This window comes from Lagopus leucura, unplaced genomic scaffold (assembly GCF_019238085.1).
Source record: "Lagopus leucura isolate 7727_CA_CO unplaced genomic scaffold, USGS_WTPT01 Super-Scaffold_100009, whole genome shotgun sequence".
NCBI classification, from domain to species: Eukaryota; Metazoa; Chordata; class Aves; order Galliformes; family Phasianidae; genus Lagopus; species Lagopus leucura.
The window spans coordinates 13,559,407-13,580,231 of record NW_024962266.1 but is presented as its reverse complement, the minus strand read 5'-3'; the positions used below and the strand labels follow the sequence as shown (position 1 = coordinate 13,580,231).

General features: G+C 38.2%; 1 protein-coding gene across 2 annotated transcripts in view; it reads left to right on the top strand.

Annotated features, from left to right (window-relative positions):
• Positions 1-589: 589 nt before the first annotated feature.
• The window catches only part of BTBD8 (BTB domain containing 8), a 36,345-nt gene continuing 16,109 nt past the window's right edge, over positions 590-20,825 (top strand). The window contains exons 1-11 of one of the 2 annotated variants that reach the window (XM_042873364.1): positions 590-645; positions 7,445-7,713; positions 8,624-8,741; positions 11,542-11,631; positions 13,425-13,505; positions 14,507-14,603; positions 15,159-15,247; positions 15,465-15,567; positions 18,305-18,424; positions 19,172-19,309; positions 20,363-20,492. In XM_042873364.1, coding sequence (XP_042729298.1) covers positions 7,494-7,713; positions 8,624-8,741; positions 11,542-11,631; positions 13,425-13,505; positions 14,507-14,603; positions 15,159-15,247; positions 15,465-15,567; positions 18,305-18,424; positions 19,172-19,309; positions 20,363-20,492 — 1,186 coding nt within the window. In that variant the 5' untranslated portion in view covers positions 590-645; positions 7,445-7,493. Of the gene's footprint in view, positions 646-7,444; positions 7,714-8,623; positions 8,742-11,541; positions 11,632-13,424; positions 13,506-14,506; positions 14,604-15,158; positions 15,248-15,464; positions 15,568-18,241; positions 18,425-19,171; positions 19,310-20,362; positions 20,493-20,825 lie in introns of both variants that reach the window. The other variant, XM_042873363.1, reaches the window with a different exon arrangement.

Sequence of the window (20,825 nt, the reverse complement as noted above, 5' to 3'; positions counted from 1 at the left end):
GGTGGGGTCAAGCCGGAAGGCCCCGCCCCCTTCCCCGCCCCGCCCGCGGGAGGACGCTCGAGGTGCCACGGGGAAGGGCGGGGCCGGGCGCCGCACCGCGAGCCCTCATTGGCGGAGGCGGGCGCCGGCCGCGGCCCGAGCCGCGCCGAGGGGCAGCCGCATCCTATGGTGCGACCGTGCCTTGGTCCCAGTGGCGGGAAGGGCGCTGTTCTTTCTGCCTTAGGGCCGGCGGGCCGCGCTTCGGCGTCGTAGCGCGGGGCGCTGTGACTGCCGGCACATGGCGCGCTGTGGTAGCGGAGCTGCGCCAAAGGGCCCCAGCCCGGGGACGGCGGAGCGGCAGCGGCTGAAAGAGGCGCTGGCCGAGCAGCTGCGGCAGGACCTGAGCAGGTAGGTGCGGGCGGGCCGGGGCGGGCCGGCGGTGGCGGCGGTACGGGTAACGGTGCCGCTGCGCTCCCGCAGGTTGCTGGCGGAGGGGACGCACACAGACGTGACGATCCGCGTGGGCGACGCGGCGCTGCGGGCTCACCGAGCGGTGCTCCTGGCGCGGGCGCCGCGGCTGTTCGGCGGCCTGGGCGGGGGGCGGCCGCCCCGCGAGGCACTGCGACTGCACGGACCGGGGCCCGCCGAGCTCCGGCGCTTCCTACGGTGAGTGCGCGGCTGCGGCGGGCGGGCAGTGGGCTGGAGGAGCTCCCGGGCCCTCGCCTGGCACTTCCCGGCACTAACACCTGTTGCGGAGCTTTCCCTTTCTAAGCGGCTCTTCCACAGCCTTCTCGCCTTGCAGAAGAGTTTGCTGCACCTTGCTTATTTCCCACTGCACTGTCCCTCTGACGGCACACAGCTACGTGCTGCTCGGTGTATTGGTATGGAATGTAGATGTTTGTGCAGTCGAAACAGAAAGGAAGCAGCGAAAGTGCTGAATGTATCCTTTAAAATTGTTTTTGGCTATCACTATGCTAATAGTAAGGCTAACTGTCAAAAGCAACGAAGGAAGAATGTGCCAGTGGTATGCTGAAAAATGGTCAGTGCTGACTAGGGGAGCCAGGAGGACTTCGTGAGTGATGCACCAGGTCAGGAACTGCATGGCCATCCCCAAAGCAGTTATGGCTGGGGCTGAGCAGCACAGTTCCCTGGAGTGCTGGGTGAGGTGTGGGTGGTCTGGCAGCTGCTCAGGGACTACTGCAAGGGCCCAGCTGCCTTCCCATCACCAGCTGCTAGCAGCTCCGTGTCATCGCACTTATCCACTCCAAGCTTTAGGCTAGTACACGAGGGTTGCTGACTGGTGTCACTACCAGGCCTCACAGTCCTCCCTGACCCATAGTACCTCTCCTCCTTCCCAAGAGCCGAGCAGTACTTGCTTTACCCTGACAAAGTCACAGCGATGCACCTACCTCCTTAGCAGTAGTGCTGACTGGCGACATGGGTGTGCATGGGAGCAGCGCAGCAGGCACTGTCACGCTTCCCAAAGAATTCCAAATGTGCCTAGAAGAAAAAATGCACTTTTAGGCTCTTGAGGGGTTGAGAGAAACGAGAAGGTGTTGCTATTCTGGAGTTAAATGCCTAAAAATAATATAGGCTAGCCTTTTGTTGTTCGTTTCACCCATTCTTTTCATAAACTTGTAAATAAGGCAGCATATGGCTGAAATATTTATTCAGGGTACAAAACTTTTAAGTATGAAATGACGTTTTTTCTATTGAGATTGATATCTAAAGCCATGTAATCAGTGTAGCTGAGCAGGCTGATAACTGGTGTTGGTCAGTTTTCTATAGGTTTCAACCAAGCATCAGTGAAACAGTGAGAAACAGAATGCAGTTTTTGTCTCATTTTTGTCTTACATACGTTAGTGTAATTTCATTACTTTACCTTTCATTTAAGTGACAGTGCAAAAGACTTTCATGCAGAAACATGATACTGTAGATGAGAAAAACTCCAAATTATTTTAAGGTGCTAATTGGGAAGTTATTGGGAATAATTATCTTAATTATTTATAAACTGCTATAGTATAACTTTACTGTCCTAATGGGATGCATTTAACATGTCTAGAGCTCATAAATATTTTCTTTTGCTTTGGTCTGTTTATAGCAGGGCAAATAATGACCTCTGGAGTCCTGCAGGCTCTCCAAGAAGTACGGTCTTAATCGTGAAAAAGGTCAAATCAGCTCATCTAAATAAAACCTTTTTCCATTCTTAAGAACTCTTATTTTTGAAAAGAGTCATCAAGCTCTTTTCAATTCTTAGGTGAATTCCACACGTGCTCTGAACAGTGTACAAAGTTGCATTTTTGCAGGATTAATTTGAGAAAAAAACAACAATCTTCAATGCTGTCTGATACTTCAGCATTTGAATTGAGTCACCTAGTAAGTTCTGCAGAAGCAAGTGCCACAGAATGCACTGAAGTTTAGTGACAGTGAAAGGCTTTGGACCAAGGAAAGGAAGTAGCTCTGGTTGAGAAGAGCTTAGCTTCACTGTTGGACTGGTGACTTCTGCTAGTATCTGTGATTCGTACAGCTAAGACAAAATGACTTGGATCTTAGCATACCCAAAGTTGTGCTGAGTTACAGTTTGTTGAGAGGAATGTATCCTAGTTCTTGGAGCACATGAATCACTGCGAGGAGTTGCATCCTAGACCTTACCAAAGACCTGGTGCTGCAATTGAGCTCCTGAAAGAAAATTATTTTCAATAAAAGTTCTAGATTTTCTGGTTATAAATACTGTACCTCAGTAGAAGAGAAGCAGAATGCTAATATAATACTGAAGCCTTCATCAAATCTACAAAAAATTTCATTCCCTTTTCCTGTTTGCATTTAGCTTGTCTTTTAGCTTTCCTTGGGGATTTAGGATTTCTTTTTCTCATAAGCTATATTTGGCTTTCATCTCGGTGAGACTTCCTTTGGGCCTCTGCCCTTCTTGTGCAAGAGGGACATAGGCCACATGTTACTTGCGGACTGGAGCCTATGCAGCTCCCACAGCCAAACTTCTGTTCTTGAGCAGGTTGGAGGACATGGTGAGCTTTACGCTGGTCAGTGTGACCATACTTTTGCTTATACCAGCACAGCCTCAGTGTGAAATAGGTGAGCGCTGCTTTGTTTTCCCCTTTATACTTCGATGTCTCAGGACACCAGGAAGAAACTACTGGTCACAAAGAAGTGCAGCATCCATATTGCAGATGCTGATCACCCTATACATTAACACTTAAAAACACAACCAGAAATGGTCAACAGTTGCAAGCATGTCAGTGTCAGGAGATTACTGCTCACACAGGGTTCTGCAGTCTGCCTCGAGAAGTGAGAAACTCAGCATTCCGGAAGGACAACAATTTGTTACAGGTAATTAGATCATTAATGTCTTACCCTCTGAGAGGTAAGCTGCTTTTTACCCTTTTTCCCATGAGGGGTCAGAAAGTATATGAAATTCCATAGAATCCATACTGAATTTGACTGGTTCCTCCATTAAGGATGGACTGTTTGTAATAAAAGACGTTAAGTGAATTTTGTTGCTGTGTATCATTAAGGTGTGAGGAAAATTCTTTCTTGGATAGCCCCATCCAGCCTGGTCTCGAACTCCTCCAGGAATGGAGGCTGGACAAACTGATCTAGTGGGAAGTGTCCCTGCCCACGGCAGGAGGTTGGAACCAGATGATCTTTGGCAAAAGCAAAATAAATTGAGTCTGCTTAGCCTTTAAGGTCCATTCCAACCCAAGCCATCCTGTGATTCTATGGTTTTTTTTACACAAACTGAACTATCAGAGTTTCTAAATGAGAAAATGATACTTAGTAAATAACATGAAATCCTGAAAATCCTGATAACTGTGCTGGTACATGTTAAAAATACAAATTAATTGATTGTATTTATATCATGCTTTGAGAAACAGGTGGAAAAAATATCACCTTTCCCAAAACAAATCAAATTAACAAATACTGTCCTCTAAATATGGGGAATGTGAGAAAGCTTATGCAACTACCTTTAACTTGATCAAGCAGCTAAATTTTGAATTGTGGAAGTTAAAATGTTCCATGAAGTCTCAACTTCGGTGATCAGTAAATGCTGAGAAAATTGGGAACAAATGCTTGTAAACCGAAGTGTTTTTCACCTAAATTAAGGGATTAAGGATTTTGTTCCTCTGACTCGTCTTCTAAAGACATTTGTCTATGTAACCATGTCTGTGATCTGAGTTTGTTACTGCAGCACATGAGCTTGGCTAGTCAGTGAGAATATTCAGAGTTTGCTAAGCAGGGAATGTGGAATGGAGGGAAATAGGTCAGATACTACATGTGTTTTGTAGATTTTATGCCATGAATTTGTGTATCATGTGTATTTTACACAGAAGTAAAATGTAATTCATAAGAAATAGGCAAAAACCTTTCACTTGGACGATTGCTTAAAAGGACAGATTGTTCTGCTGACATAATTAGTTTCACATGGAATTGTAAAATTGAATTTGGCAGCAGTGAGGCAGCTGATGTCGCATCTAATGAGAAGAAATTTACAGAAATACTGGTCACGATAAATCAATTAATTTGAAATTACCATCTCAGCTACAAAAAGCTAAGCACTATCAAGCAGATAATTCTTCTAGGAAATCTAAAGGGAAATGGAAGAATCTTAAGAGGTAAACTGAGGTTGCACATGTGACATGCCTAACCTGTGTTAACAAGGATTCGCTGCTATAGATGTACTCCTGAAATATCTTAGCAAGTCTCCCGCTGTTAAGTGCAGTGCACAGAACTATTTGCTGCAGTTATGTTCACTGAAGTCTTTGTAAAAACTATGCATGGGAAATTGTTAATGTGTTTTCTACATTCACTGTTATTTGATCACAGCAAAAGTTAATAGATCTTGATTATTTTGGCATTTCATTGTGATAATGCATAGGTCTACTGTTTGAGTAAAACTGTTTGATACAGTATTTTAGCTATCTGCAGAGGATATTTGAGGCGAATCTAGTTACTGCTTGAAGTTCTAGCACGTTATACAAAGTTCCTATTGAAAACAACACACAGTTGTGTACAAGTTGTAAATAAAAAGAGAAACATAATTTGTGTCTGTGTCTGCTGATTGTATTATTCCTCACAATACCAAGTACCCCAGTTTGGCATCTACACTTGTCCTTCTTTTATAAAGTTAACATTACATTTAACTGATTATGTGCTGCCAAAAAGTAGACTTAACCCATTTCATACAGGTCAGGCTCCGGTGCTTCATGCTTACTGTGGTATTTATGATGGAGAGTTTTCTGATGGATTTTAGCATTAATATCTATTCTGCATTGCTAACTGAACTTAGGAGGGAAAAAAAAAATCAAAATAGAAAAACAACCCTCTCTCCTACCATTGTTCTGTAATCTTTACTGATGTTCTAAGAGTCTGGACATATGTATAACATATCTACAATGACATGTACCAGATCTTTTCTGCTTAAACACTAAGCATTTAAAAACTCAAAAGTGCTTGCCTAGTGACAACTTATGTATGTGTACATATAAGTATGCGTGTGTGAATACATGTTTGTAGAACTATTTATGTATCTGTATATATATTTACATACATATAAACATATACATAGGTGTATGTGTGTATATAAAAATAACTTGGTTTAAGGAGAGGGAGGGTGGTAGCTGTTTTCTCCAGAAGGGCTTTCAGTGAAGAACTCTCTCAGAGAAAGCAGAATCTGTTGTAGGCAGGATTTAAAAGGCTGCTTCCTAAGTAGCTGAGAATATGGTTTTAGATTTGGTTAATATTTAAATCCAGTGTTCTTTCATGCAGGTTTGTAGCTGCTTTGGGACAGTAAGAGTGGCTGTCCTAATAGGTTTCAGTAAAGCTTGGTGCTAACGGTGACTTTAGGTATTCTTGGAAATAACAAAAATAACAAAAATAACGTAATTTTAAATACGGATTGTTTGTTTTAAATCAAGTCTTTTTCCACCTTTTTGCTTAATTGTGTTCTTCCCATGGCTCTTAGTGGTTTGGACCATGTCACTTTGGGATTTTTGTCCATCTTGTGGACAGTGGCTGTGGTTTGCAGTAAGGAGACATGCTTCCTAACTCAAAGGACAAAATAAGTAGAGCGTAGAGTAACTTCTCAGATCCAGAAACCAGTTGTTTGGTTCTGGCTTAACAGCATGTCTGTTTGCTTGTTTTATTTGTAGGTTTCCTAGTTGCAGCAACTGGTGCCATTTTTATTGATTTAAACTTACTGGTAATAGGAAACCTCGGGAATATGGTTCTATGTAAATTATCTGAAAATACTCTAAGGATTCCCTTTTGCCTAGTTTAGCAGATTGTCTATGGGTATGTTTTTCAGTTACTGGCAGAAAGAGAGCAAGAATATTAAAACAATTATTTTTATGACAAAGCAGTACATCTGTTAGAACCAGTTCTCCCTCAATCAAGTTGTACTGTCTTTACATGCTGAATATGCAGCGGCAACAGAATGGTGAGTACATAAGTTTGTGCTGAAACATGAACTCAACATGTTGAGAGTTAAGAATGAGGACTCAAGTCTTTTGAATACAGGAAGGTGATTTCTTTATATCTTTTCTCTGCCCCTTTAACAGCACAGTGTTGGAGTAGCATATTCCAATTACTGCTTTCACAGCGTTAACAATAAATCCTCTTCACCATGGAATGAGTGATTAACTGCAGATCTGCAAGTATCTATCCCTGGAATCCTAGGCAACTGTAGCTCTTCTGTTAAACTTTGTTAACTTCATCAATTTGGTATGAAACTGCAGATGAAACATCTTATCTGTTCACATTGACTATTTAAGGCTCTATTAAGTTGCTGAAGAGCAGCATCTTTCTTTAAACATGAGAGCTCTGCATTCACAGACTGCAGGCTTTGTTAGCCTTCCCAGATCTTAAGCCAAAAATAAGTTGGTAAAACAGATGGGAAAGCGGGAAGCTGGAATTATTATATGAGAAAAATGAAAACTTTAGACTAATTTTAACTGAAAACTTTCATGCTTTCAAGAATTCCTTTTGAAATTATCTTTTTTTCTCTGTAAAGTTTCACATGCTTCCTGGGTTCTTGATGTTAGTAGGTCTTTTTTTTTTTAATTTGATTTAAAAGATAATGTCTTTTCTTGGTCATACTAAGATTTATAAACCTCTGATCTATCATTACTAATGCACTTTGCTTCTACTTTTGACAGCACATGATGATGGCATACGAGTTACAAAGAGTAGGAAAAAATGCCTTTGTTCCTTGTAATTTACCGGTACAATTTTATTAGTAACGTTACTTTGGTTCTTTTTTTGGGAGGGGAGTGTTAAAGACATGCATTTGTTTTCAGAGTTTTAAAAAGTTTTCTTGTTAATTGCTCTACAGCCCAGCCTTTTTTTTTCCTTTCTGTTCATGAACTTTGTTAAGCAAAAAATGACATTCTAGATTTTTTTTTGGTTGGTAAATTAAAAAATTGCAGGAATGAAATTCAGTATCATCTTTTAGGCTTGTATATTCATCTGATAAAAATCTTCAAGAATCTGAGGAACTGGCTATGATGAAAAAAGTTCTGGAGTCCAAATTAATACAAGAAAACAACAGTGCTGCTCTTCAGAACACTGCAACAGATGTAAGTTGTCTTGGAGATGACAGAAGTGCAGCAGCTGATCAGAATGCTCTAAGCAGAGCTGTTCAGAAAGAAACTGCTTCTTCACCTAGCAGTGAAGGGGAAATTCCTGAAGGCATTGATGCAAAAAGTAACAAAGCCATGGCAGGTAGGTTTGCTACTATATTCTCCTTGGTTTTGTTGTGTTTGTGTTTTGTTTTCTTTTGTTTTTTTTTCCTTTTAATTAATTATCCAAAGGTTTATATATACATATGTAAAAATGAGGGAAAAGATTAAAGTTTTTGTTGTAACACAACCTACTTGGATATTCTTTGCTGTGGTCTACCTCATTTTCACATACCCTGAAAAAATGAACTGCTGGAGAAATTTGGCAGGAACAGTTCCCTACCAGTCTGTAGTGGAAATCTGTTAGAATGTGCTAAGCACTACTCATGTACATCATCACTGTATCCTCCTTTTTCTCTGTAGTGCAGCAAACTTCAGTCCTGAGCACACAACATCTCTCCCCCAAACCTCCTGCCTTTTCTTTTTTTTGTAATCCTACTAGTTCTACATGTCTTATTTTATGAGGGCTTTGGAATCTCTCAGAGCTTTCCCTACTGCAGTTGTAACTGCATCCATGCTGGAGGTGGTTGCTGCTACAGCTGTGTCAGTGGGGTAGGGTCAAGCAATCCATCTGTTCAGACAAAAGCAAGTAGCTCTACGTAACCATGAACTTCTTCAAAGTCTGCTTCTCTTGAGTACTGGGGTACCAGAGCTTTGTAAAAGAAATGAACTGGCTACGTGATCTTACAAAAGAGTCACTGTAGCACTCTTCTTGCATAGATACATAACCAGAAGCACTGGTCATTTTTCAGTACCTCTGCTCATGATGCCAAATAAAATGCACGTCCTACTGCTGGCTCTGAAAAACCTTTCAAGGAGAATTCTACTTTGAGCTTGCAGTGTTAGAATCTGACATCTGAATTTTTTTTCTTTCAAATATTTCAAATTGTATCCTGAAAATACTCCAGTGTACACTAGACAAAGTGAAAATGGCTACTTTTCTCCACTTGCAGGTAATTACAAGCTAGAAACAGCATCTGCATTAGGAGATGACTTATTGAGGCTGTACAAGAAACGCTGCTGTCCAGATATAAATATTTGCGTAGAAGGCAAAGATTTTCAAGCTCACAGGTATATAAATGATGAGTTTCTTCTAAGTTTACCATTGTAAATCCATATAATGACTATAACCTCATGTATAAATACTGTGTAAGTTTTCTTTGCTGACTTTTCAAAACTAACCTGTGTTCTCTATAGGAAAAGAAAAATCTATTAATAAACTAGTCAGCTATTGCTACTGAATAAAATTACCATACAGATTAAAAAGCAAAACAAAACAACTGAGTTCTTTTTTCTACTCTTCAGAATCTGTGCATACAAAATTTGATTTCATGTTGATTACATCAGTCATGCCTATGTACAGACTGCTAATCTACATTCAGGAAGTCAGTGGCCTTTACTAGATCAAAAATCCAAGACCATTTAAGAACTTTGGCCCACTTGCCTTCTGCAGGTTGGGAAAATAAATTAAAGGGGCAGTACTATTCTTATCTTGTACATATGATCAGTCCGTTTGCATGCAGTGTTTGCATCTGGAGTAGAAAATTGAAAAGCCTGTGTTTTGCTTGCTTTATGTACAAGTAAATAATGGGGAGATGCTCAAAAACCTCCACTACTTTCAGTATTTTCTCAACACAAAACTGGTGTACTGGTAATATAACTGGTGTTATATTACTGACACTGGAAATATTTTTACAGGAGATGCATCATAGTGGTGGTGGGTTGTTTGCTTGTTTGAGGTTTTCCATTTGGTTTGTTTGTTATAAGAGAATTAGGATGTATACTAGATTTCCAGAATGGACTGTGGTAGGCATGTTTTTTAACTCTGGTCTACGCTATAAGGCATGTTCTCAGAGTGGCAACTTTTGAGAAATGAGTACTTTATTGCAAAAAAATATTATATTGTACAAAAGTATTCCATCATCTGAAATTCTTTAATTTAGGCCATTCACTGCCCAAAGCAATGGATCTAGTCTAACCAGCATTTAAAAAATGTGGCAGTAAATCATAGAGAAAGCAAGGAAACAGGCACAATAGTTAGTTGTTTTAACACCACATCATATGAACAGCAGGAATAAATAAAAGAAAGCTAACTTTGAGTACAATCATAATGAAAGTACCAGTATGATTTAAATGGATTTGTTTGTTTTTAAATTCTAAGACTGAAGATAGTTGAATCATCTCAGTACTCCTTAATTTCTCACAAAGTCCGATGAACTTTCATTAGACTTTAAACCAGAGCAGCACTCTAAGAGAGTTGACAAGCTATATCTCACTGATGCTGTTGTATTAGAGTTCGGTGCAGCAACACAATGTGACCAGTAACTGACTTGTGGCACAAACCACAACAGAAAAACAGATACTTTTATGTCAAGTTCATATGGTACATTGATATATCTCATAAGGTACACTTTTATCGATGCTGTATGTTTAGGTAGTAGGTACTTGTCAGTAGTCTGCTAATGACTAACATTCATCTGAAGTAGAACGACAAAATTAGACGTAGTGCATTTCATCTCTATGATGCTGTGAAGTGTCTTGCAATAGCAAGATAGCATGCTCAGAGCTGTGATATAATACCCATTTACAGGTAGGCATATTAAACTGCAATGTAATACATTCTGTAAAAGCTTAATTTTTGTTATTGCTCAGTATACCATTGGAGGAGTGCCCAAGAAGTTCCTAATTTTAAATATTGAGGCTCCCAAAGGAGGAAGAAGAGAGAGTTATGAGCGACTGCAGAATATCTGACTAGAAAAGAAAGCATAAATAGCATTCTTCTTACTACTTCTTCCTATGCAAAAATGAAAGTGCTATGAAACCTTTTAAGAGCCAACAAATATATTAAAAAAAAAAAAAAAAAAAAAAAAAAAAAAAGTAAAAGTATTCTCATGCCAGACATAACACTTGGTTTTTCTGCCACAGGAAATACATGACAAATAGGAGTTTTGTAAATAACAGGAATCTTATTAAGTGTTGGGGAAAGAAAACCCATACACACAAGAATATCCTCTACTGATACCATAATCCAGATAGATGCATAAAGGCCAGTGCTATAACTGGTATAAATCTGGAAGGCTGAAATCATAAAACAGTTCTCATCTATTATCTTCTCTTGCTTTCTGCCCTTTCGCTTCCACCATAAGAGGCTCCTGTTGCAAATGTTTCCTCATCTGTTCTCTGAACACCGATACAGGGAGAAATACTGCTGGCCTGGGGTTTCTTTATTGCCTTTGAAGTAGTAGTAAATTGGATGAGCCCTTTTATAGCCAGTTATGCCTTTTGAATATGCAATATGAGGTAGTAAGTCTAAACAGAACAGATAGCTCTTCACAAATAGTGCTGGAAGCACACGGCATATTGTTGGATTATGTTGTTATTAAGTTGGGTTTTTTTACTTCTAGGATGTGCTTGTAAGTGGCCGGACAATTTTGAGTAAAAAATCTTATACTTTTCATTTAAATGGAGAGACATGTTGTAGTGTAAAGAGAATTTTATGCAGAGGTTCAGGATATAATCATTTTGCCAAAATGATGCTGTACAAACAAGATAATTTACTTTATTTGGTCAATAAAACAGAAGAAATAAATGCGCAGCTTTGTATTACATAAAAGGAAAATATTTGTGACAATAGATGTCTTCTTAGTGGATGTCAATCATACTAGATGGAAGTTGTAGCAGAGAAATTTAGAGTGCTTTTGTTTTATTCTTCAGTATATTTTAAAATTCTAAATATACTGAGGGATAAGGCATGCAGTATACAGATGACACCTTAATACATAAAGGGCAAAGATCAAAATCAGTGTTATCAAAGAGTCTCATAATAGGCATTTGTATCTAGTGAAATAATGCTTATTTTGTTCTCTCTCAGGGCCATTTTATGTGCCAGATCTAGTTACTTTGCTGCTATGCTGAGTGGAAGTTGGGCTGAAAGCTCCCAAGAGCGCATCACTCTTCAAGGGTAAGTGTTGTCTTTGCAAGCCATGTGAGAGCAAAGGTATGCAATTTAAAATCACTGCAAATATATAGCAAGTGTGGTGTGCACTGAAAGTTAATCTGCCCTGACATTTTTGTTCAACCTGATACATTTCCTGACTACTGTTTTGACTTAAGTATGAAAATGGTGTATGTATATTTAACATGTCAGATGGCTCAGGGGAAGTCTTTTTTGTCAACAAAAGAGTACCAATACTTTTTTTTTGTAGTGTATTTTAGTATTCAGTCTATTTGTAGTACATGAAAAGCATCACAGCTGGATGAACAGTGTATCTTCGTAGCTGTTTGTACAAGCATATTTACGATGTAAAAACAAAAAATACCTATTTCTTAATTAGTGTTTGTTTGTTTATTAATGATATCATGTACAGTTTTGATAGTGTGCTTGTTCATTATGTGTAAGAGCTGAAAATAACTGAGCTGTCAGTGCAGGACAAATACTTCAGACTTTGTATCTGCAAACTGAGGGCTGCCACATTAGTCATGTTCCTATAAAGAAAGATTGAGAGATGATCTGCACTTGTTTGGCTTGGAGAAGACTCCAGGGAGACCTCATTGTGGCCTTCCAGTACTTAAAGCTTATTTCCAGGAGGGAGACCAACTTTTTACACGGGCAGATAATAACAGGACAAGGGGGAACGGTTTTAAACTAAAACAGGGAAGATGTAGGTTAGAAGTTAGGAAAAAATTTTTTTCTCAGAGGGTGGTGAGGCACAGGTTACTGAGAAAAGCTGTGGGTGCCCCACCTCTGAAATTATTCAGGGCCAGGCTGGATGGGGCCTTGATGGGGCGATCTAGTGCGTAGCAACACTGCTTGTGGCGGGGGACTGGAACTAGATGATCCTTAAGGTCCTCTCCAACCCAATCTGTTCCATGATTTTGTGGCTACCATGTGTGCTGCCATGTGTGTCAGTTTGTGCTTCCTAGTGTGTTACCACCATTTATATCTTTTCTTTTTAGTCATCAATACCTGCTGCTTAAACATGTCTAACATTTTAAGGTATCTTAACTCAGTCTGCATGTCCAAGTTCCACTTACAGTAATGTACACAGCACTTACAGGTTTTGAAAATTGCACACACACCTCCGTGAAGGACTTCCAGATTTCTTAATCTGAATCCAGCTGTAAAGACTTTGTCTAAATATTTTGAAATACAACATTCCTACCTCGTGTTGTAATAAAACTACTGACTATTTTTACTGCAGGAAAAGCTAAAATATATTTGTAAAAGTAATGAATTTAAAACATTATAAAACAATTGTGAAATGTATGCCTACTTAAAAACTGACTTATTACCACTAGTAAAGGACTTAGAAAAGATTTAAAAAAAAAATCCTTTCTGCATATTATCAGCAAAAATATTTATTTTTATATTTATATTTATAATATATATTTATATATATATATACACATTATATATATAATGTGTATATTATATATATAATATATACAATATTTAGATAATTGTCAAATCTTACTTGTAGATAGTCTGCTTAAGACTAATTAAAAAAAAAACTACTGAATATGAGTTCAACCAAAATATCGTCCATATAGATACACTGCAGTGATCTGGAAAATGTATGTAATATTAACAGGTGATTCCTGATAATTCCATTACCTTCCATTCACAAAATGGCTGGATGATGTATCACCCTTTTGATAAAAAAAAATTTTTATGTGAAGAAATGTAGTTTTACCTATACTTGTTTTTCATCTCTATTTGTGTTTGGGTTTCTTCTTTATGTTTTCTCTTTGCAGCTTAAGCCATATGGAAATGAGTGTCATCTTGCATTTTATATATGGAGCTATTCTGGACTTCCCAGATGAAGTTGATGTTGGGTATATGTCAACCTTTATTACTTCCGACTGTGTTATGTGCTTGTTCCATAATTTCTCATTTAAGAGTCTAAAGGAAATTTCCTCTTGTAGAATAAATACAGAGATGTAAATATCTTGTAAATAAGACAAAGATGTCAAGGGTAATGATTATTACACCTAAACATATTTGAGGAAATTCCTATAAAATAGCTGTTGAACAAATATTATTTATTCAGCAGCTACTGGAAAAGGTGGACCAGGTTATTACCAGGCTTTTGTAATAGTATGTAAAGACAGTGAAAAACAGGAGGATCTATAGCTGAATAATATATGTTTGCTTGTACCTTTCTTTTAGCTTTCAGAACAATACCTACAACATAGTAATAATAGCAAATATTTGGAATGTATTCTGAAACCATCACTTGATGTAACGGCTATGTAGTCTTAAATATGCCAATATAACTGTTGGCATTTTTTTCTGGTGTAATTTTTAAACCCAGTTTCATGTTGCTATTATATGATAATCCTGTTTTAGTGAAATAAATTCTGAAATGTATGAATTAGTTTCTGAAATGATTTGTTTGTTAGCTTTGGAACTCTGCCACTAAATATTAAAAAAAAAAAAAAACCTAAAATAATATGCCCTGTAATGTCAAAATTTAGATAATTAATTGATTATTGAAAATAAAGTGCAGGTATTGATTATGATATGAAACTATTAATTCTGTAGGCACTATGCTTTTTACTATTTGGAAGGGACACAGTTTTCAGATACTGTGTAATCACTAACATTTTACGTAGTGCTTGGGAAAATTCCAAAATGCCAGAACTCCACTGGCACATGTACCTTCTTCACTTGTTACACTTCAGGTAGAGAAAATGCGAGTTCTTATAAACCGTTCTCAGCCAGGAACTGAGAAATTCTGACTAAGCAAAGAGGTGAAATTAGTATGTAAACTGTCTTGTAAGCAGAATGCATATATCCCAACGATTGCTTGATTCCTATTGTTCTTTCTCTTTAGTCGCATGTTGGGCATTGCAGATATGTATGGGCTAGATGGGTTGAAAGAAGTAGCTATCTACATTTTGAAGAGAGATTACTGCAATTTTTTCCAAAAGGTACGTCAGTTCTCATGCTACTTTGTCAACTATAAAGCCTAAAGGAAGAATTTTGATTCCATTACTTACAGATCATATTGATGAGATACTTAGCAGCCATGTGGTTTGTGTTTTGGCTGAAGTCAGCAGAACGTGTTCCTATGTGTGAATCTGTTAAACTCAGAAGGATTGATGGCAGTAAGGCCTGTGTTATCACCCACCTATTTATAGAAACTGACAATAAAAAGCAGTATTCTACTCCACAAACTACATTAAATTACACAGAATAAAATGTAAAACATTCCATTGTATATGTAATTATTCTTAACAGTAGTAGGAATATGTAAATACCACATACTTGCATATCAGATTTCGTGGATGTATAGTTAAAATTTATTCCTGTTCAGTAAAAGCAGTTTAAAAACAAACAACTGCTTAGAGTCAAGCATTTTCATGCGTTAGGCTCATTAAGCTGAGTGCTACTTTATTAACCTGCAGCAACTAACACTAGTTCCATTTGAATTTGTAGCTCTATACAGTTTCTCTACAATAACTGTGATAACTTTTTAACTTCAGCCTGTTCCTGGAAAACAGCAACCCGTACTAGAATGCATGGCTATTGCTCACTCACTGGGAGTGGAACACCTATATGCTGCCTGCATGAAGTAAGTTAAAATATAATAAATTATGATTTATGTTCTGTTTGTTTGTTTGCTTCTCTGCTTTCTATTGTACTTGGAGAGACTGGGTTTATTTTGACTTATAGAAGTTCACATTTTAAACACTTTTCCTCATAGGACTTTAGTGGAATCACTTGCACAAGAACACTTATTGTCAAGCTCACCTAAAAAAGACACTTTTTTTTTTTTTTTTTTTCAACAGATGGGTAGGAAAACATTTTGCAAAATGTTTGTCAGAAAGAAGTTTTGCCACTCTACCTACTGAACTGCAGAATAACTGTCTTGTTATGTTGATTAAGTCTTTGGTAAGTAGGGTACAGTGTGTTTTATATAAAACATAGTACTACTTTTTACAGTGTATTTAGCTTTACAGTGTAATTCAAGAGAGAATTTCAGTAGTATTTTAGACCTATAGTACAGTTATACGGAGTAGAAGTTACCATTAAGACAGTAGTGTAGGAAACAGCAGCTACATCTGCAGATTAAAATCTATGTTTGATGGAACTCAATCTAGAGAAAATCACACCCAGTATAATAATAAGAAAGAAGTCTGTGAAACACTGCTGTGACTTCAGCACAACACTGTATATTCAGAGGGTGAGCAACAGCAAATTGTTGAATCAAAGATTATGTTAGGTGGCAGCATGCACTGTCTGTGATTGCCTTCTCCTCTTTGCCTATATTCTAGTTTGGAAAACTGAACCTTTTTTTTTTTCCCACATACTTCAGTCAATCACTGATTTTTCAAAAGTACAGTAACAGTACAGTATACCGACCTTCACAGGTGACAGTACAGAATTGGTCTCCTCAGCTCAGCATTCACTGTTTGTCATATATTTACGTTGTTCCAATTTTGATCTGCTTCATCTGATCAAACTTTATTATTGTTTATGCATAAAACTACCCTCAGAGCTGTTTGAAATGGAGCTGTTATTTTAACAGGAATTTGGCCCAGTAATTAGCCTATAAATACACTGAATCGTAATAGAGATGTGAAGAGTAAGTAGAGGAGCTACAGGTAAATTTGTACTGCTGTTGCCATATATGATTGTGAACTAGCTGTGAACTAATGTGATCTAGCATACACAAAGTTGAATGTAGGTAGCTCAGATAACAGTCACAACATGATTTTGTTTCGTGTTTGTAGTAGACAGCTGAGTATGTGAGGTCTTCAGAATGCTTTTATATCTCACGCTTAAGACTTCATTCTCATGTCACTGGACTGTTGTTGTCCAAGGTAACTAGCTTAGGTATGGCTACCCACACTGCCAAATACACTCCCTAATTCAAGAGATGTAAGTCAAATAATTCTGGCCAAGAACTGCCCCTCAATGAAAGGCTTCCCAGGACCTTTTTGGATGACTTAGCAAGAGAAAACTTACCTCTTCAAGTGCTGAGGCCAGTACGTCAACTATAAGTGGTGACTGCTACTGCGTATTCAGGTGAAAGCCTGAAAAAACAAGAGATTTCAAAACTATATGGCTGTACTTGAAGAAGACTGTGAGTATCCACAGCTATAAAAAGCAGTTGTTCTACCAGCATGCTTTGGTTTTAAACAGAATGAAGATAGTAGCTGTAGCTTTCAAGATAGTATCATGTTTTGGCACTGTATTAGATCAGTACACTCAGTTCTTCCTGCAATATTTAGGTGGCTTTGTGGTATGTCATACAATGTGTAAGTATCTGAGAAGCTTTGAGTATAGCTTTCTGGATCGTAGATCAGTGCATTGTGATCTGCACCTTTCTCTAAACTAGTTTAAATGTATTGCATAGACTAGAGTGTACTCTGGACACAGCTCTAGGCTCCCTTCCAGACAGTGAGACAGTAACAGGACAGCATGAAAGTAAACCCACACCACTACAGGTCTTTCTTCCCTTCTGTGCCTATTACAATAAGACGAGATGCTGTGGATGCAGTTTGTGCTGAAATTCATGATTTGTCTTTATCTATCAGCTTTTGCACAACAATTACAGACTGTGGTACTGGGTACCACTCCAGCAGTGTACCCAGCCCCTCCAGAAGATTTTGGAGTCTGGACTAAAGTGTATTTGGGTTCCTGTTCTAGACAGTTAAATTTTGGTCAGTCTCTGTAAGACTCACCAATGTTTTATAAACTGAAGCCTATAAAACTTCTGTAATCACAAATTGGACAAACAAAAAATAAGCCTCATCTGCCCACAGAACAGTTCTGCTGAGTGATCATTTAATTCTGAGCAGTTAAGACCCCATCCAAAAACTTGTATACCTCACTCTGAAGTTTTTAAGAACTCAAAATCTACAAAAATGCTCCAAGTTGCTTAAGGGAGAAAGAAGTCTAACATGAATTTTGCAAGAACTATCCTGAGTGTTGCAATCCTCACAGTGCTCTGCTGTAGAACTTCTTAACAGTTACACCCAGTTAAACAGTATCACTTTTTTTATTCTTTCATTTATCAGTATTGCGAACATAAAACCTTATAAATATGGGGCAGCCCTTAGAGAGGCAAAGAAAAGGTGAGTGAGTAGAAAATCTCTGGGAAGGCACTGCAATAAGCACAGAAATGTTAAAATGGGATTCCAACTAGATGTAAGAAAATTACCAATATTTTTTAGGTAAGTAAAGTGAATTTGATTTTAGAATGGTTAGAAAAACCATGATGAGAGAAGTCAAATTCTGCTGGAGCCCCTCCTGAGAAGCGCTGATTTGATTAGATGATTAAGCCACGTGTTAGCCAGTGGAAGCTGCCTTCAGTTAATAAATAAATGTGAATAAATACTTAATACAAGTATGAACGAAACAAAAGCAGTGACCAGCAATAGATAGTAGGAAATTAGTTTTCGTATTTTAAATGTATCATTTTCAGAGCTATCAAAATCAAATTTGTTTTCAAAAAGGAAATGAACACATCACTGGATCCTTGTGCAGCATTCAGTAACTGAAGTTCTCTTACAAGCAGCAATTCTTTGGACAACAGGCTAATTTTTGCTTTTATTTTAAGAACCACAAGAATGTTGCTTCACTTTTGATGGAAAGTGACCGGCTGATCAATAGTCTTCCCCAGGTGAAGTGGACCGAGAGAGCTGTGGCCGTGGCATCTAGGCTACAAGAAGAATGCTTAACTTTTATTGTGGCAAACTTTCTACATGTAGTACAAAGTGAAGGCTTCTATATTCTGCTGCAGGTAAAAGTGCCCTCAAGTTGCTCTGTTTCCAAACAAATTGTATGACATCACACTAGGCCAGGCTGTTAAATAATCAGAATAGGTTCAACTTTTGCTTCAACACACAATTATATGGGGAAAAAAATAGGCAATGCTAAGTTTAAGTGTCGTTAACCCATATTAAGGGTTAATACCTTTTTTGAGTGTGTGCCTCAGTTAGAGTAAGCGTTCACAGAAGAACTCAGTGAGACAATCTCTGTGTTGCATGGAGATAAGTATATACACAAGCTTCCCGAACTTCGAGCTCCCGGACTGACAGCTTGTACTTATAGGAATAACTATTGGCAGCATACTCAAATTTCCACTGATTTTTTTGTTGCAAGAATTTGGCAATGCCACAGATCCTAGTTAGAAAATACCTGTTCATAGCAGGTAAATTCCTCCAATGGAAAAAAAAAAATGTGTAAAGGGTTAAAAAAAATAAATATGGAGATGTTAAAACATTTTGTCTTTGAATTTAGAGTTTTCTGTGGAGACAAATTCATCACAGCATGTTTGTTCCTAAACTCTGGATTAGCAGGAGGTCTCAACACTATTCATTAGATGCCCAGAGTGGAGCATGTGTGTAATGGATGCACGGGAAAATGCTCAACTTTTGGAATGCTTCCTGCACTGACACAGCAGCAGATTCTCTCTGCTAAGTAATGCTTTTGTGGATGCAAAGTACATTCTTTTGTTTTAAACATCTGCGTTCTGTTGTTTTCTCAGGCACAGGCAATGAGCAGCAAACCTGATCTCCTAGAACTAATTTTTAATGCAATTGAGAAAAATACAAATAATGAAAATAGCTGCTTTCTTCTTGTAGCTGTGGATACGTTGTTGGACTCTGCAGACGTGAAGGAGTTGGTAGGTTTTGCAACGTGCAGTGTTTGTAGGACAAAGTACTCAGGAATTTACACTTCAGAATTCCAGTTGCATGATGTAGTTTGAGTTCAGGTGGCACAGTCCTGCAGTTGGGCAGAAAAGCATCTGCATAAATGCAAGGACCTGCTGGTCATCTGCCTAAGATATTGGCATTTATTTAGCGGACATCAATACCTTTTTCTTTTAAGGAGAAATACTACATATGGCAATAACAAGGTGTATTACTGAGAATGTAAGTCCCACGGGCACTACTGCTCTGCTGATCATTACTGTCGCCTCAGATTTGTCATGAGGGAAATGTTATGAAAATGTTGCATTACGTGAAACTTACAGAGTAAGGGAGCATCATTTGACTGTGCATCTTTTACCCTTCTTTTTGTAAAAGTCCCAGCTATGATTTTTTTTGTTTCAGGCTTCTGAAGCAAGGGGTGCCTGCCAACCAAGTGTGTGTTTTTTGGACTGGGGGGAGCTGTCAGTCTCTGTCTAACATGTCATGTATATTCCCACAATCTAAATAACGAACAAAGATATTTAAACTGTGGTTGGCTGGGGATAATTCATGAATAATATGACATACTGATTAAAATCCAGAATGATGCTACAAGCAAAGAATAAATGCAAAATGAATTACTGCAATCTGGTGCTATTATAGATCTTGGTAAAAGCAATGAAAATTTAATCAGATACATTATTTTTCCCTGGAGTATTTGACCTTGTTGTGACACAGCTGACAGTAAAGAACTATTAAGGGGTTCATTAAAAAAAAATAGGAAAAGAAAGAAGAAAAAAATAGGATGTAGTGTTTTCTAGTGTTTTAGTCTGCCTTGAAGAGATTTGATGTCAAAGTACTGTAAAAATTACCACGGTGGGCAACAATCCTTCAAAAACAGCATCTCTATCTACCAGGCCATTATAAAATAAAAGTGATGACATCATTGATCTAGCTTAGGGAGTAAGTAGATTCTGAAAGGAATAATGACTGGTTGCTATGACAATATGCCTCTCGCCAGCTGCTGATTTGTTACTTGAACACAGGGTTTTACGTGCAAGATCCAGGCTCTGCGTGATAAGCTCTGGGTCTTCCTGGTTCAGTCTTTTTATGCTGTTCGTCACACAGAAGGCTGGAAGCTGATGCGGCCAGACCATCAACAGAAAATACAAGCAGGTATGTCTGGCATCAACTGGCATTAGAATTTTGTTAGTAATCTGTTTAGCAGATAAAATGTAGGTGATATTGTGGAGCCAGATACAAATTAAAGCTGGTTTGTCATCCTATGGGTTTCTGAAATGTTATGTTAGAATAGATGCATAATAGCATGCGTAGGTAGTTTTAAATGTAGAAATCAGTAAATCTTCCCTGCTTTTATTTTCAGGAGAGCATATACTGGGAAGCAGAAATACCTAGATTGATTCTACTCTTGTTTGCAGCTACTCTAAATCATTTAAAACACTGCAGTGGGATTAAAAGCCTTATCTGTCTCATTTTTAAGGAGATAAG